Source organism: Paraphaeosphaeria sporulosa (assembly GCF_001642045.1).
Source record: "Paraphaeosphaeria sporulosa strain AP3s5-JAC2a unplaced genomic scaffold CC84scaffold_3, whole genome shotgun sequence".
Taxonomy (NCBI): Eukaryota; Fungi; Ascomycota; class Dothideomycetes; order Pleosporales; family Didymosphaeriaceae; genus Paraphaeosphaeria; species Paraphaeosphaeria sporulosa.
Genome location: NW_017253362.1, coordinates 2,586,723 through 2,602,254, shown reverse-complemented (window position 1 = coordinate 2,602,254; position 15,532 = coordinate 2,586,723). Strand labels below are relative to the sequence as shown.

Sequence of the window (15,532 nt, the reverse complement as noted above, 5' to 3'; positions counted from 1 at the left end):
GGGGACGTGGACTGGCGACTAACACAGCGCGATGATGAAACCAGCATCGCAGCGGCGGTGCTGCTTACACTAGCACCACTCGGCCCTAACACAGCAGACCAGCAGTCGTCCCTTGGGGAAGTTTGTGTGCGGTAGACGCCATGTTTGCGCCGGTGTGCCCGTTGCCTCCCCGCTTCGCCGCAGTGCAGCAGCGGCCTCGAGCAACTGCGGCCTGTACGCTGCGACACGGATCCGATCCCATCTGGGTGGTAGTCGCCGGGAACTGGAGATCGATCTGCACGTGACCTGGCCTCGTTCGAGGTCCGCAGGCGGCAGCGAGGCCTGCCGGCGCGAGTGAAGCAATAAAGTGTCAGCGTGTCCGTCAGCGCGCCCTCTGCTGCGCTCACCATCACTCATCTGCGCCACCCCGTGCCCTGCGACTGCGCTGCAACAGTGCTGGTGAAAGCACACGCAGTCGATCCACCAGGATCCTGGTTCCCCACAGCATCTGCCCGCCAACGTAAGGCTAACGCTCGAGCTAGAGGAGCGAGGACATCGCGCCCGGGACGAGCCAGCCAAGCTCGTCCAGTGCATCATTCCCGCGTCCCTCACTCGGCCAGGCAGAGCTGCTGCCCCCCGCGGCTGCCAGACTCTTTCCAGTGCTGTCGTTGCTTTTGTTTGCCCTGGCGCGCCGCGCCCAGCCAGACACCTTTAATCCGCCCGACGCCTCCCTGGGCCCCGACACCGCGCGCCGCTGCTCAACGACACCTCCCCACCGCGCCTGCAACACCGACGACTGCACCGCCGCCGCTGCGTGCATGTGGTGACCGCGACCATGGTCTCCGACGACGTCTACGATGCCGCGCTGCCGGTTCTACAGAACGATGCGCTGGACGAAGAGGACAAGACAGACCAGCTGGAGCTGGTGCTGGCCAAGAAGACTGGGCTCTGTGGAAAGCCCCTGGAGAACGCCGTGCTCGACTGCCTCTGGCGCTTCCGCGACGCAGGCAGCTCCTCGAGCTCGCCGCCCCCGAGCCGCCATACCGTCATCCGCCGCGCCTCGCCCGCCCCGTGGCAGATGAACCGCGCGCCCACGCCCGTCAGCCACTCGCCGCGGACGATACACCCTCCTCCCGGCTTCGGCATCGCGCCGCCCGCCTTCACCCGTGCCAAATCCTCCAATGCTTCTCCTTTCACTTCTCCGCGCCCATCGCCGCGTCTCGCCTTCTCGAGTCCCCACATCCCCCATAGCCCTAGCCTGAGCGCGTACCAGTTCAGCGAGGGCACGAGTCCAAACACTGAGCTTTATGGTGACCTTGGTAGCGATTCCGTAGACTGGCTTGTGAACGATGACTCTGGGAGCACCGAATCCTCCTCCTTACTCGGCGACGGCACGCTCAACGGCGCGGCGGCCGAGTGGGTTCAGCCTCAGACTGTAGATATGGGTCCGTATGACATGCTGCGATCTATTCTCCGCGATGACCGGCCCGACGAGGACATCGAAAAGGCCCTCGAGGCCAATGCATATGATCTGAGTGCTGCTCTTCTTACGCTCATGGGTAGCCAAACGCTCGATGGCCAGCCAGTGCCCGTCACCGTCCCCGAGCAGACCACTTTTCAGGTCGGAAAGTCGATGAGCCCCGCATTCCGTCCCGCCACACCTGCTGGTCAGGCGAAAAGCAACATTATCTGCAAATACTTCCTGTCTTCGGGATCTTGTGCGAGAGCCGATTGTAGATTCAGCCATGATACGACCAAGACACTGTGCAAGTGAGTACCGCCTTGTTCCAGTCTTATCATTAGTGATTGATGTTGACTATCTTCCAGATACTTCCTCAACGGCAATTGCCTTGCTGGAAGCACATGCATGTTCTCGCACGACCCTACTCAAGTAATGGCCCGTCTAGCTATCTCAGATGCATCCACGCCCCCACTCCAGTCAGCACTCCCAAACTTCCAGATGCAGGATTACGAGTTTCCAAGCCTTCAGAACACTAGCTCAGCTGGCTGGACCCCTCAGTTTGCGGCCATGGACACGGCTTCCCTCGAGCAATTGTACGGACTCACCGGTGTTCCGAAGCATCCCCCTCCGGGCTTGAGCCCTTTCCCCACCTTTACTCCCGGCAGCCTAAGCCGCCCGCAGTCTAGGAACACCAGCCGTCAGCAGTCCCGAGCGCCCACCCCTTTGGTCCCCGCTGTAGATGACAATGAAGCATTCCCCAGCCTAGGATCTGCAGCCGCGGCCAAAGCTGGAAAACGACACCATGGCAAACGTGGTGGGCATGGACACAATAACAAAGAGCCCACCGGGCCGAACAACCTCGCAGAAGTCGTACGCATGTCACCCTCGCCAGCACCCGCGCAGCTTAGGAAAGGTCTGCGTCCCACAAAAAGTTTTACTGGCTCGCGAGAGAACAGCGCCGCTGCTCAAGCGATTGCTGCTCCGCAACACATTCCCTGGCTGGAGACTGGCGAGAAGTGCAACACGGCATATATGCAAGCTCGGCAAGAGGCTTTCAAGCATGGGAGTCTACGAAATAAGTTTTTGCAGAGCGCTGCTCAAGCTTGGAATCGCAGCGACTCCCGTGCCGCGAAGGCGCTGTCTCTTCGCGGCCAGAGCGAGAACAACCTGATGCGAGAAGCCCATCGCAAGGCCGCTCAGATTTTGTATGAAGAACGCAATAAAGATGATGGGGCGGACGCGCGTGAGCTTTACGTTGATCTTCATGGTAAGTTCTTCTTGTTCATTCTATGTGTTGCAAACAATGCTGACAACAACAGGTCTCCATCCAGACGAAGCAGTCTCGTATCTGGAAGGCATACTCACAAAGCACAAGCAGTCCTCACGTCCTGTCTACGCCATTACCGGCACAGGCCACCATTCCAAGAACGGCAAGGACAAAGTCGGCAAGGCAATACGCGGTCATCTCAACGAGTGGCGGTATGCTTTCCGCGAATTTTCCGTGCCTGGAGACCGCAACAATGTTGGTGGCATCCTGGGTATTGACCCTAGCAGCTACGACAAGAGCGTTGCGGAGCGGGCCAAAGAGACAGAGAATGGGGCTACGACCGATGTCGACGACCTCAAGAAGGACACCAAGGTGAGGATCATGAAGAGGGATGAGGTGCTGGATGCGCCGAAAGGACCGAAACGGGCAGCGATATGACACATGCCTGTAGTAGGTAAAGCAATAAGAATCACGTGAACTCTCATTCGCTGTTTGCTTTGTGTTTCTTCAACACGTTCTGTTAATTGTTTTCAGAAATGAGATGCGGCTCCTCGGTCCATGCGTCTGGTGAGGAGGAAGGGGCGAACTACACCAATGGCAAGCACGACAACCGCGCCTTCTTTCACCTTGTCACCCCGCACTTCTCCGCTTCAAGATCCTCACCCACACATACCTCGATGTTGACGATTTAAATCCTCTGGAACATTGTGCTTTGAAGTTCGGCCTTCTCCCTACAACAGTTGCAACACCTTGAATCTCAAATTCGCACACAACCCAATCTGCCGAGAGCAGCCGTGAGCTCTATCGCGCTCAGACGGCAGTCGAGACATGCCCTTACCTGCACGCCCGACCGGGCCAGTTCCCCCATCTGATCTACTTTGGCGGCACGAGCTACAGGGACACAATGACACGCTCCTCCGCCGAATGAACGCCCTCGAAGCGAAGTTCACCGACCAAGAGAGGCGTGTCCAGGTAGCGGAAGAAGCGGCGACGACTTGTACCAGCATGGCAGGAGAATTCAGCCTCATCAAGCACGACGTCGACCAGATCGAGGCAAAGCAGCAGGAATTTATGAGCGGCGTGCACAAGCGGCTCGTCGACATGGACAAGGACATGGGGGAGTTTCGGAAGACGCAGGAGAGGGTGCAGAAGCTCATGTCATCGTATCGGGAGCTGGATGACAGCATCGTGGACCTGTCCACGCTCGGTCCGCGGGTGGAGAGTGCTGAGAGAGAGATTCAGGGCTTGAAGAACAGCGTGGGTCGGAAGCACGTTCATGAGATGGAGAGTCTTGATGCTCGACTGGAGATGCTGGAGCTTCAGAGGTCACGGGAGGCTGCACAGATTCGGAACATGCAGGAAGAGTTCTCAAAGAAATACAGTGGCGACTTGCAAACGTTGCGGACAGAAGTGGCGAAGTTGACGGCGACCGGGAGGACTGCGGAAGTCCAGCAGCCGTATATACAAGTGCCGAGGAGTCCTGACATGTTATCAAGGCCAACAAACTCAGCTACAACCCCGAACCATCCTGCCAATGGCTGTGCGAACATATCTACTTCCCGGGCACAGGTCTTGCACCAGACAGCACGCAATCCTCCGTCGAAGGCACAGCAAGCACCTCGAGAGGTAGAGACGCAAGGTACTACGCAGACCAGTGCGCCGGCTGGGGACATTGAGAGCCTCGACTTGGATGCGACCTTCATACCCTTTGTCCCTCCGAGCAATCCAAATTCGCCACCCTCACACTTAGGTCCGGAAAAAAAGCCCACGGAGACTCACACAAGGCCTCAGCCAAAAGCTCAGTCAAAAGCACGTCCTGAGAAACACTCGAGAACGCAAACAAGATTTCTACCGAAGAATTTATCAACCCCCCAAACAATGGTCCAGTCTAGGTCAGAAAAGCAGCCCAAGATGCAGCCCCCAATCGTCGCCAATCGGGGACCCAAACCAGCACCAAAACCGTTACCCAGCAAGGTAGTCAAACTCCCGGCCAGTATGAGCAAGAAGCGATCAGGCTCCCCAATCTCAACACCGAGACCTGCCAAAGAGCCTCATGTGGCGTCTTCCTCACGCCAACAGGTCAACCCAGCCCAAAAAGACCAAGGCAAATCACGGGAGAAGCAACAGCAGCAACAGCCAGCCCGGAGGAGTCGTCGAAGGTCAGCCAATGCCACATTTTATGAGCTTGGATGGGACCAGACCCAGCAGCCACAGAAGACGGCGGGTCCGGTCTATGGCAGCACCTCTAGAACTACGAAGGGGTTGAAGACGAAACCACGTCGGCTGCCCCCTGTTCCAGATGAATGAACACGTAGAAGCACGTCCACACATCAAGTTTGAACCAGGCAGACATTCTTGATATTTTCTTCACCAGCTTCCCTACATCCTACGTCTCTTTAAACTCGTACAGATTCTCTCGATCAGCCACCGGCACCTCAAGATTCGCCTCCTCAATATCCTTCCCATCAACCTTCAATCCCGCCCTCATAATATCCCCCGTCTTGACCGGCCCCACCCCCTTCGGCGTCCCCGTCAAAATAATATCACCCGCCTCCAGCGTCATCACACGACTGATGTCGCTCAGCTGCCGCGGAATCCGGAAAAGCATCAGCTCCGTGTTGTCAGACTGCTTGACCTCATTGTTAACAGACAGCCATATGTGCGCGTTCTGCGGATTGGGGATCCGCGACTTGGCAATGAGATTTGACACGGGCATGAAGGTATCGAAGCCTTTGGCGATGGACCAGGGGAGGCCCTTCTTCTTTGCTTCGTCTTGCACGTTGCGAGCTGTCATGTCGATGGCGAGGAGGTAGCCTGGCAGTCAATGTCAGTTGGGACTCGTAAAGTTAATGTGTATCGGGACATGATATCCGTAGTCATGATATCTGACAGTAGAAAGCACGATTGGTAATGAAAATCGAAAAACGTACCTGCAATCGCGTCCATGGCCCCCTTGGTATCTTCCGGATCGAGATCGCGCACCGTCTTACCCATGACCAGCCCGAGCTCGACTTCGTAGTGCATGGTCACGCCACGGGGGCGGAGGACGGGGCCTGCGCCCGGGAGCAGGATGGAGGAGGGGGGCTTGAGGAAGAAGAAGGGCTGTTTGGGGCGCGCGCTGTTGAGCTCCGCGATGTGGTCGCTGGAGGGGGTGTTAGATTCGTACTCTTTCTACGTCTTTGTAGAGGGGAAGAGACACTGGAAGGGAGGGCTTACGCATAGTTCCGGCCTATGCACATGACCTGTACGGCGTTAGCAGTTGAAGAAGCATTCTTCGTTGAGCGAGTCGACGACACCAGATGCGAGGAGAGAGCTTCGCGACCGCGCCTATCCTATGCGAACACACAAGACATTTCCAATCTACAACTCGCTGGACCGCTCACAGAGCACCGAGCTCTTCTCCCTCGTCACACCTATCCCTATCCCAAGGACAGCACAGCAAACAAACGTACCTTCCGACAACCCGCCTTGATAGACTGTATGCTCGCCGCCATCCTGTTCTATCTCTTACAATATGTACAATTGACCCAAATGGAATCCAAGCAGAATAAATATGTACGAGTGTTAATGTACGCGTGGACAAATGATTGACGGCCGCGCTCCCGACGTACCGCTCGCAGACTGGCGCGTCGGAACCCCAGCCGTGCCGAGGTCGGCCCACCCCATCGCACTCCAACTGTTCCCCGTTACACAGCCCACCATTCTCCACCACCAGTCGACGCCTCAAAGCCTACCCGCAAACCCGCGCAAACCGCCCTCCCCTCCGCCTTCGTCCAATCCAACATGCCAGACCCCCAACTTGCCCACCTCCTCTCCGACCTCGTCTCCCTCCGCCTGACTGACCCCGCCGCCGCCCTGGCCCTCGTGTCCGCGCGCCCGACTTCTTCCACCGCCGCCGCCCATCCCCCAAATACCACCTCCACCGACGCGAATGATGCAAACGAAGACACCGACATCGCCCGCGCCAAAGAACTCGTCGCCCTGCATTACGCCGTCAAGGAGGCGCATCGGCGGGGAGAGCTGGCTGCGGGGCTGGCCGAGGCGCGGGCGAGCGTGGAGCGCGCTGTTGGGGGGATAGGGTCGTGAGTGGAGCGGATTGAATGGATTGGGGGACTGCATACATCGAAGGACGGTGGAGATCGAGCCGATGAGGACCATGCACGAGTAGCAAGAGGCTAGGACAGTTGATATGGCGGACCGGGAGACATAGCAAGGTCTTGTCCTGTTCGAAGGGTGTTAGGCAATAAGGAACGAGCGCAATGGCAGAACGAGGGCATGCGTTGCCAAAAGAAGGATACTGCGGACCTGCTACAATCCAAGACCTTTCACTCAAAGACAAGGGAGAAAAGCGAACAAGCAAGAATAGGGGAGAAAAGTTCGTACACGATGAGCTAGGATCAGCCACGGTCCCTCAACCTCCTTTCATCAGCGCATCTAGCTGCGGCTTGATATCGACACCCTTGGCCTTCTCCTTCATCAGGAAAACTGCGGCAGCTCCAATCTCCCTGCCCGCAATGAGCTTGATGGGGAACTTGGGGACAGCTTTGGCCCGCACAGCATCTCGCTTTTTGCGCTTGAGAGGCTCCGGCGCTGGTGCAGGCTTCTCTTTCTCCTCTTCCGCCTTTGATTCCTCGGCCGGTGGTGGCTCCTCAGCCTTCGGTTCCTCCACTGCTTCAACAACAGGCTCTTCTTCCTTCACCTCTTCCGCGGGTGAACCTTCCTTCCTTTCCTCGAGAGGAGAATCCGGCTCAGGTCCCGGCTCAGGTTCGGGCTGAGATTCCTCTTCCGCCTTCCTTTCGACGATCGGTGGTAGTGTTTCGGGCTTCTCCTTTTCGGCGAGAGCCTCTGGTTCCGGCTCACGTTCGAGCTGAGGTTCTTCCTCAACAGGTTCTTCGACGGACGGGTCCACATTGGCAGCGGGTTCGAGCTCTGGCCGGGGTTCTTCCTCGACCTTCTTTTCAACGGGCTCAGGAGCTGATTCTTCCTGGGGAGGGTCTTCTTCGGCCTCAACCTCTGCAGAAAGCGGCTCTTCAGGCTCAGGCTCCTTTTCCGGCTCGGATTTTGGCTCCGGTTCCTTCTCAGGCTCGGGCTCTGGTTCGGGATCAGCTATCCTCTCCACCGGAGGCCCAAAAGGCGGCTCTTCCTTTCCAGGAGAGGGCTTAGACTGGGGCTCTTCCTCGACTTTCTCTTTAGTAGGAGTTCCCGGTTCCGGTTCCGCTTGCTCTTCGACGGGAGGCTCAGGTTCGGGCTCTTTCTCTGGCTCAGGTTCAGGTTCAGGCCCCTTCGGAGGCTCCTCTTCCGGTTGAGGAGGTTCGGGCTCTGGCTCGGGCTCGAGAATAGCTTCGACGGTCGCAACTCCTTCCTCAGCTGATTCAGTCACGATGGCCTCGATAGGCTTGCCGTCTTCCGTCGTGATGGCCATGGTGTCCTCTGGAAGAACTTCAAGACAGTCAGCTTGCATCAAAATAGAGATGCACCAAAATACTTGGCTGCGGCGCCTCCTCCGCTGCTGGAGTTGGCGGTGGAGGGACGGGTGGCTCCTCATTGGTGGGTGTTGGATCAGCTGGCTGTGCTATCTCGACGACGGGAGGGGATGGCGGGTTCTCAACATCAGACATGGCGTGATGGCGCGAAGAACGGTGACAGAGCGCGGCCCAGCCAACCTCAGTGTGCCGGTGAGAAGTAGAAAGGGAATGCGAGTAATATGCGATGGTAAGGATGGGATAAGACGGCACAGCAAGCAGTCGCTGGGGCGAAGGAAATAGAATTGGTGTGAGGGGTGGAGCATGGACGGAGGGCTGTTGTCGATCTTGCTAGCTTTACCCGGCACCATGTTTGCGCCGTTAAGCGTGTCGACCGATAGAAGTTGCGCTTCATCAGGGCTAGAAGGCGGCATTCAAGTGAGGCAGTCACGTCTCATCTCTCGGTTCGATCCGTCGAAGCAACACAGCAAGAACAAATATGCAAATTGCTGTGTCTCAGTCTTGGAATAATGGTATCAGAACTAGTCACTCTCCGAGATAAGATGCATATGAGAATGATTTCCTGCTCATCCCATCACGGTGGTCATTTGCAACGAATGGTGCACGAGACAGCCCGCAAAAGAAGCCCTTGCAGCCAGGCAAACCTGAGAAGGAGCGGTCCGCTTGACCATAGAATCAGTATACCCCCACGTGCTTGCTCACTTGCTTGGTGCACCGACACTCTCGATTGTTTGCGCCCCTACCTACCGGGGGCATGCTGGGCGGAGAAAGCGACGATCTGATTGGCTGGGAATCGGACTCACTAGCGTGCAGCAGCTCTGGTGGAGCTCCTTCGTTCCTCCACGACGCGCAACCACCCCGCGCAGCCCCCTCTAGCATCACGACATATTGCATTTGGAGGCAGCACCGCGACGATGCCCCTAGATGCCGCAACCCAGAGGGTCCTAAAGGCGACCAAATTCCCGCCCGAGTTCGAGAAGCGTGTCGACACCAAGAAAGTCAACCTCGATGTGATCAAAACATGGATTGCCGGCAAGATCAACGAATTCCTCCCAGAGGATGATATTGTGGTAGACATGGTATACAACATTCTGGAAACGGATCAATTTGTCAGTATACACCGAGACAGAGCTATTTTTAAGCTAACGTATGGAATGCAGCCTAAGATCAAGGAGCTCCAAGTCCAGCTCCAAGGCTTCCTCGACGCTGAAGGCCCCAAGTTCTGCAAAGAGCTCTGGAATCTGATGTTGAGTGCGCAGGAAAGCCCATTGGGCGTACCGACGGCGATGCTGGAGGCGAAGAAGCTTGAGCTTCAGCAGGAAAAGGTCCACCAACTCCAGCGTCGGTCATCTCTACGATGCTAACGATCTACACAGGCATCTAAAGCCGCTCAACAGCACCGCCGTGAAGAAGAGCAAATGCTCGATTCATTCCGCCGTAACGAACGATCCGACCGTGGCTCCGACCGGACCTTCGATCGTGGTTCCGATCGGGGCCGTGACCGTCCTGAGCGCGGTCGCGGCCGTGGAGGTTTCCGTGGTGATCGTGGTGATCGTGGTGACCGTGGTGACCGTGGTGACCGTGGTGATCGTGGTGACCGCCGCGGTGATCGTGGTCCACGTCGCGACGGAAGGTCTCCGCCTCCGTACGTTGCGAACGCCGCGCATAGTCGATCGGATACTGACAAACGTAGCGGACGAAGGGGCTCTCCGCCACCGCGTCGCGAGCGAGATGTATACGTGCCAGAGGGTCGTGGTCGCGGCCGTGGCACCGGACGTCGCGACAGGTCTCGCGAACGCCGTCGATCTCCTTCGCCTAGACGGTCTCGATCACCCGTTCGTCGCCGTCGCCGTTCTCCCTCTTCGAGCCGCTCAAGGAGCCCACCACGACGATCGCGGGGAGGCGCATCCGGCCGCTCTAGGTCTCCTCCTCGCCGCTCCCGCCGCTCCCCTTCGAGGTCACCCCCACGTCGGTATAGAGCTAGAAGTCGCGACAGGGCAATCTCCCCGAGCAACGACAGCAAGAGGTTGCGCAGGCCTCGCTCTAGGTCTCCTACACCGAAGGACAAGTCTAGCTCACCATCACTTAGGCTGTCGCGTTCCCGGTCCCGAAGCCCTCCGCGTCGTCGACGAAGTCGTGTTGAATCCCGATCACCCGATTCACGGTCTGTTACCCCAGAACCTAAGCGAAAGGCGAACAGACGCAGACGTTCTTCATCTTCTGAAGACTCTGAACCACGAGCTGATGTGAAGAAGCGTAAACAGGCAGCCTCGAGGTCAAGATCGCGCAGCAGGTCCACCCGTCGGGTCACCAAATCGCCCGGAGGAACACCGGGGGAGGATTGAGTTGAACGAAAATCAACTTGGTTGCCTCAAACCTGCAATACAGCCGTCGCCAGGGGATGAGGCCGCGCTAAAGAATCGAATCGGACGGTCCTCACCTGTAGGATACGTTTTTGGTCCGCGCAATCCTAGGTTCGTATCAGGCTGCTGTTTGGAGAAACACTCAACTGTCCAAGGCTCGACTACTACGTTCCCAGAACAAACACCGTTATTTGTACGGATTAAGCCAGTCGGTCGACTATCAAGCGCTCATGAAGCGTTAAATGACCGTACAGCTACTAGTGGAATGTCTATCTTTGGGAGGCTGCTTTCGCATTCTACAACGCGGGTCCTTGGCAGCATACTTGTTATAGAAGAAGGGTGCAGTCTCAATCCACATACCATTGCTATCCTTGAATTCTTTTTTCACTATTCCCGCCGTGACGAATTCCAGGGCTTCACCGTTGGCTCGTGCGCCATTAGTGCGGGGAAGTTTCTCGAGCGGTAGATTCCTTCTAACAGTTGAAGCTACCCCGCCACCCCACCTCTCCGTCCGTGACCATGTCTGCCGACGCGCCTCCCGCAGCTGCAAGTACAGCGAATGACGATTATCAGTCACTATGGGCGAACAAATACCGCGGAGTGGGTAGCTTTGGCGCTGATTTTGCACGTCGCGACTGACGCGTCACAGGCAACAGTAGAAGACCTTGAGCCTCCGCCCGCGCTATCATGTCGACCGACAGACCCCATCTCGCACGCTCTCATGTCGGGCCTCGAACGCGACTACACGCATCTCACCGTCACATCTGAAAACCGCGCGCTGCTCGGCTACATCAGCATTCCCCGCCTCCAACAGCTCCTCAAAGAAGGCAAGGTCAAGGACAGCGACCCGGTGGAGGCGGCGATGCAGAAATTCCGAAGACGCGGCACAAAGTACAAGGTCATCAGTCTGGAGACACCGTTGGAGGAGCTGGAGGAGTTTTTCAATGGCGGAGTGGATGGGTCGGGGAAGCAGGACTTTGCGGTTGTGACGGACGGGTCGAGGAAGTTTGTGCTGGGCGTGGCGACGAAGGAGGATCTGGAGAGCTTTGTGAAGAGGAGAGGTTGAGCATGGTGGAAAAGATATATCCAGGCTGGTGAAGGTCATACGATGGCATGCATTGCTGCGGCGTTCGAGAGGGATTGGCATGGGCGGTCAGGTGGCCTTGGAGGCCCATTCAACATGATCCTCGTCCGAATGGATCTCTGTGTTTGAGGCATAAATCCGCTTCGCAGGTACTCCGCAGACAGCGAAAAGCAAACACGTGGGGGCTCCTCGCCGTCGGTACCTGCAGATGCAGACCACGTCGGTGTGGATTACCCCGACGTAGGCTTACTTCAAGAATTTGTAGTCTCTTGTATTTTGTGTTCGAATTGCCAATGCGAGACGACGTGCACCAGCGACCAAGTGATTGTCGGCGGCCGAAGGATGACGACCGCTCTGCGCCGTGGATACCCTGCGACGTCACGACCGGCTTATTATTCAGCGCGCAGCCAGCCATTCCGAGCCATGTCCGCCTCCCCAACAAACACCCGTGGTCAAAGCAAACCGCTCCCATGCGCATCTGAGCCCGCACCGCATACGCGCACGCGGCCACCGCGCCTATGCTCGTCCGCTCGCGTATCGCTGGCATGACCCCGCGCCGCTCCTCTCTCGGCGTTCTGCTCCAGCACGCCTCTGCCGCCCGGCGAACGCAGCCCGCGCAAACACCACGTCTCGCGCCCCGTGCTGCGAGTGCGCGTTTCTATGCGCGTCCTGCGCAGACACCGAGGGTGGGAACGACCACCCCGGTCCCAGAAGGTGCTGCCCCGCCCGTCTCGAAGCCGCCCTTCTACTTTGAAGCTGGATATGCGCTGTACCACAAGCGTCCGTCGCGTCCGTTCCCGCCGCCGTTCCTGTCGCTGCCATCGACGAGCTTTTCCGAGCCTCTAAGTACGCACCACAAGAGCAGGGACAGACGGCCCAAGGTCAATGGTGAAATGATCCGGGGCGTCACAAACGGGGACGATGCCGTGCTAGTCAGCGACTATTTTATCGGGGCAAACGATGGTGTGGGGGCTTGGGCGACCAAGGAGAAGGGACATGCAGCGTAAGGAGCTAGATGAATGACATTGGGGGGAACTGCCAGCTGATCTTCCCGCAGACTCTGGTCGAGACTGATCCTCCATTTCTGGGCCCTGGAAGCCGAACACGCAAAGTATGACCCCCAGCACGAGCCAGACCCCGTTTCGTATCTCGAGAAGGCATTCGAGCAGACGCAGCAAGCAACGTCCGAGCCGAACGCCTGGTACGGCACCACAACCGCATGCGCTGCGCTTCTCAGTTCCGATGCTCACAATCCGGCGCGCCCCGTCCTGTACATCACACAGCTGGGCGACTCGCAGATCCTGGTCATACGCCCGAAAAATAGGGAAGTCGTCTTCAAGACCACCGAGCAATGGCACTGGTTTGATTGCCCGCGCCAGCTGGGGACAAACAGCCCGGATACGCCCACGCAGAACGCTGTGATGGATCGCATCGAGATTGAGGAAGACGACATTGTTCTCGCCATGACGGATGGTGTGGTTGATAATCTGTGGGAGCATGAGGTTGTGGAGAACGTGGTGGACAGCATGTACAGGTGGCTAGACGAGAAGAGTTTATCGCATCCAGACAAGGAGCCTGCCGAACAGAGCTATGCGGACGGGATGCGATATGTTGCACAAGAGCTGGTCAATGCTGCACGGACGATAGCTGAAGACCCTTTCGCGGAGAGCCCGTACATGGAGAAGGCGATTGACGAGGGGTTGTCCATCGGAGGGGGTGAGTACACTCACGCTGCATCTTGTTTTATGATGAAGCTTACGATATTAGGCAAACTCGATGATATCAGTGTCGTTGCTGCCCTATGCAAGCGACGCAAAGGTTGAAATTGATAGGGTGACTGCTTGAATTGCTCTCTTTCAGAGGTTGGCAGCCCTATTACCTGCTGCTTGACGCAACCTCTTCACCGATGTCTCTGCCCTCGCCGCAGCAGTCTCTATATCGAAATCGGGCTCCCGCATCCTCCGATCAAACGTCTCGAGCGATATCCAGCCTCTATATCCCGATTGAACGATGGCTTGAAGAATCTCAACGACGGGCATATAGTCTCTGAGCTCCGCCTCCAACGGAAAGGGCCTCGCGTTTCTAGACCACGTGAACTCCTTCGCTTCACCTTCCAGATACCAAGGATGCCGTGACGAGTAAACAGGCAAGAATCTCTCTCCGCCGGAAAGCTGTACGTAGAACAGCTTCTCAAGCGGAAGTTCGAGCACCAATCTCGCCAGCGACGCAGCCAGAATGCGATCGGCATCAGGGTACTTCCCACTGGCGTGGGACGGGTCACCCCAGAGGAGTGATGCGACATGGAAGCTGTCAATGCAGATACCAAAATTGGGCCTGTCTACCAGCTTCGTGAACGCCAGCGCGGATTCCCAGCTCTTGTGCAAGATGGACCAGCCCATGGGCTCGTAGGCTATGCCGATCTGTGGGTCCGCTGCGGCTGCCAGGTCGGCGAGGTCTTGAAGCTCACGAACAATGACTGAGTTGTTTGTCGAAGCATCCTGCCCGAACTGCGCGGGAACCTGCACATACTCCGCCCTCAGCGCCCTTGCTAACTGAATCCACTGTTTTGCGACATCCAACCGGTGGTCCAGTGGTGACGGATTGCCCTCGAAATTCTCGAAAGGGCAAAGGGAGAGAATGTGCAGCTTGACCGTGTCGCATAATTCGCGGATGCGGTGTGCGGCTGAGATCATGCTAATGCCATTGGTGTGGCTGTAGCGCTCTAGGTCGCCATGCACTATCTCGATGCCGGCGAATCCATGGTTCGCTGCTGCTTCGATTTTGTCGTCTAGTGCGTGTGACGGGTGGAGGCCGAGGCAGGAGGAGCTCAAGGCAAGTCTGGAGGCTGCGAGAGGAGAGGACATAGTTGGGGTGGAGAAGATGTATTTGCGGATTCAACGAAGGTGGATTGCACAAAGGGCATGGAAACTATACGGAATGCATGCCATTGAAGGGTCAACGATAAATGCATCATGGGCAGCTCTATGCAGCTATTCCCGGCGGAATCACCACGGATAGTCACTTTGCGGGGGAAGTTACCCCGCGCGCGGACTCAGGTAGTGTACGTGGAGAGCTACGAGGGTCCACTTCTCCCTCCGGCGCGAGCGAATGGTGGGTTGCATATACAACGAGCGGAAGGATACTTGACATATCATGAAGAAACAATGGAGAGGAGAGGACGATACTTCAACCACACCCCGTTTTAATGCATCCGTGCAAAGCCAGAATCTTCGGAAACAATTTTCGCAATTTGGTCAGACTTTAGGTTTCGATGGAGTATGCATTGGCGGTATTATCCCCCTCTGGTTTCTATCGTTTCTCTAGGGCTGAACGAGAAAGCCAAGATCATGCAGGATGGATAAACAGACGTTTTCAGATACAGGTAGATGGATAAAACGGGATAACCGGACATTGATCTTGGTCTTCACGAAGATACAGATCGTAAGTGAGAGCAACTAAGATGACTGGCTTTGGATGTTTATCTTGGTTGGATACTGTGACGGCGCACCGTGGTAACAGCAGTTGGACTGTAAACACCAATACCCGCCAAGAAGCACGGAGCTGTAATATTGGAGGAAACCTCCTCGAGCAAATGCGCGTACGCGGGACGCTGTCTCTTGTCTTGCTACCTTCGCTTCGAGCTTCGAGCTTGTCTGCAGAGTGGGGTGATGCTGTGGGTATCGGGAGAAAACGCGGTGAGCTGTGCGACTGTGCGTGCCGCTGCGGCGCTGGCTGACGCGGTGGGACACGGTGAGCTGAGCGGTGCATGCAGTCTCACCACGCCTTCTGTGCCTCGTCGTTCGATATTGATTTGTTGCCTGCGCCGCATTCACAGTGTTTTGCCTTTTCGGAGGGGTTGTCTGCCGATGCAGTAGGATCCGAAGAGATCAAGCA

The 15,532-nt window shown here is 57.0% G+C and overlaps 9 protein-coding genes across 9 annotated transcripts; 6 read left to right on the top strand and 3 right to left on the bottom strand.

Moving 5' to 3' along the window:
- The first annotated feature begins 602 nt into the window (after window positions 1-602).
- On the top strand, window positions 603-3,246 carry CC84DRAFT_587529 (uncharacterized protein). The gene is made up of 3 exons (XM_018186793.1): window positions 603-1,749; window positions 1,807-2,708; window positions 2,761-3,246. The coding sequence occupies exons 1-3, from the start codon at window positions 815-817 to the stop codon at window positions 3,144-3,146; spliced, it is 2,223 nt and encodes a 740-aa protein (XP_018039167.1). The 5' UTR covers window positions 603-814; the 3' UTR covers window positions 3,147-3,246.
- Window positions 3,247-3,536: 290 nt separating this feature from the next.
- CC84DRAFT_1215271 (uncharacterized protein) lies at window positions 3,537-5,015 on the top strand (the record flags this gene model as incomplete). Its single annotated transcript, XM_018182712.1, has 1 exon — window positions 3,537-5,015. The coding sequence occupies one exon, from the start codon at window positions 3,537-3,539 to the stop codon at window positions 5,013-5,015; it is 1,479 nt and encodes a 492-aa protein (XP_018039166.1).
- On the bottom strand, window positions 4,614-6,286 carry CC84DRAFT_1162641 (uncharacterized protein). Its single transcript, XM_018178049.1, has 4 exons — window positions 6,161-6,286; window positions 5,925-5,950; window positions 5,639-5,850; window positions 4,614-5,522 (listed from the first exon to the last, which is right to left on the bottom strand). Exons 1-4 carry the CDS (start codon window positions 6,200-6,202, stop codon window positions 5,095-5,097), a joined length of 708 nt encoding a protein of 235 aa, XP_018039165.1. The 5' UTR covers window positions 6,203-6,286; the 3' UTR covers window positions 4,614-5,094.
- Window positions 6,287-6,491: 205 nt separating this feature from the next.
- On the top strand, window positions 6,492-6,794 carry CC84DRAFT_1215269 (uncharacterized protein; the record flags this gene model as incomplete). The annotated part of the gene is made up of 1 exon (XM_018182711.1): window positions 6,492-6,794. The coding sequence occupies one exon, from the start codon at window positions 6,492-6,494 to the stop codon at window positions 6,792-6,794; it is 303 nt and encodes a 100-aa protein (XP_018039164.1).
- A 325-nt stretch (window positions 6,795-7,119) lies between these two features.
- On the bottom strand, window positions 7,120-8,326 carry CC84DRAFT_1215268 (uncharacterized protein; the record flags this gene model as incomplete). The annotated part of the gene is made up of 2 exons (XM_018182710.1): window positions 7,120-8,147; window positions 8,194-8,326. 2 exons carry the CDS (start codon window positions 8,324-8,326, stop codon window positions 7,120-7,122), a joined length of 1,161 nt encoding a protein of 386 aa, XP_018039163.1.
- A 779-nt stretch (window positions 8,327-9,105) lies between these two features.
- Window positions 9,106-10,441, top strand: CC84DRAFT_1215267 (PWI domain-containing protein; the record flags this gene model as incomplete). Its single annotated transcript, XM_018182709.1, has 5 exons — window positions 9,106-9,300; window positions 9,352-9,516; window positions 9,578-9,836; window positions 9,885-10,163; window positions 10,281-10,441. The coding sequence occupies 5 exons, from the start codon at window positions 9,106-9,108 to the stop codon at window positions 10,439-10,441; spliced, it is 1,059 nt and encodes a 352-aa protein (XP_018039162.1).
- Window positions 10,442-11,073: 632 nt separating this feature from the next.
- Window positions 11,074-11,620, top strand: CC84DRAFT_1086465 (uncharacterized protein; the record flags this gene model as incomplete). Its single annotated transcript, XM_018174164.1, has 2 exons — window positions 11,074-11,154; window positions 11,204-11,620. The coding sequence occupies 2 exons, from the start codon at window positions 11,074-11,076 to the stop codon at window positions 11,618-11,620; spliced, it is 498 nt and encodes a 165-aa protein (XP_018039161.1).
- A 563-nt stretch (window positions 11,621-12,183) lies between these two features.
- CC84DRAFT_1087432 (uncharacterized protein) lies at window positions 12,184-13,461 on the top strand (the record flags this gene model as incomplete). The annotated part of the gene is made up of 3 exons (XM_018174204.1): window positions 12,184-12,641; window positions 12,696-13,354; window positions 13,406-13,461. 3 exons carry the CDS (start codon window positions 12,184-12,186, stop codon window positions 13,459-13,461), a joined length of 1,173 nt encoding a protein of 390 aa, XP_018039160.1.
- On the bottom strand, window positions 13,366-14,756 carry CC84DRAFT_587844 (AP endonuclease, family 2). The gene has a single exon (XM_018186795.1). The coding sequence runs from the start codon at window positions 14,500-14,502 to the stop codon at window positions 13,495-13,497; it is 1,008 nt and encodes a 335-aa protein (XP_018039159.1). The 5' UTR covers window positions 14,503-14,756; the 3' UTR covers window positions 13,366-13,494.
- Between the last annotated feature and the right edge of the window lie 776 nt (window positions 14,757-15,532).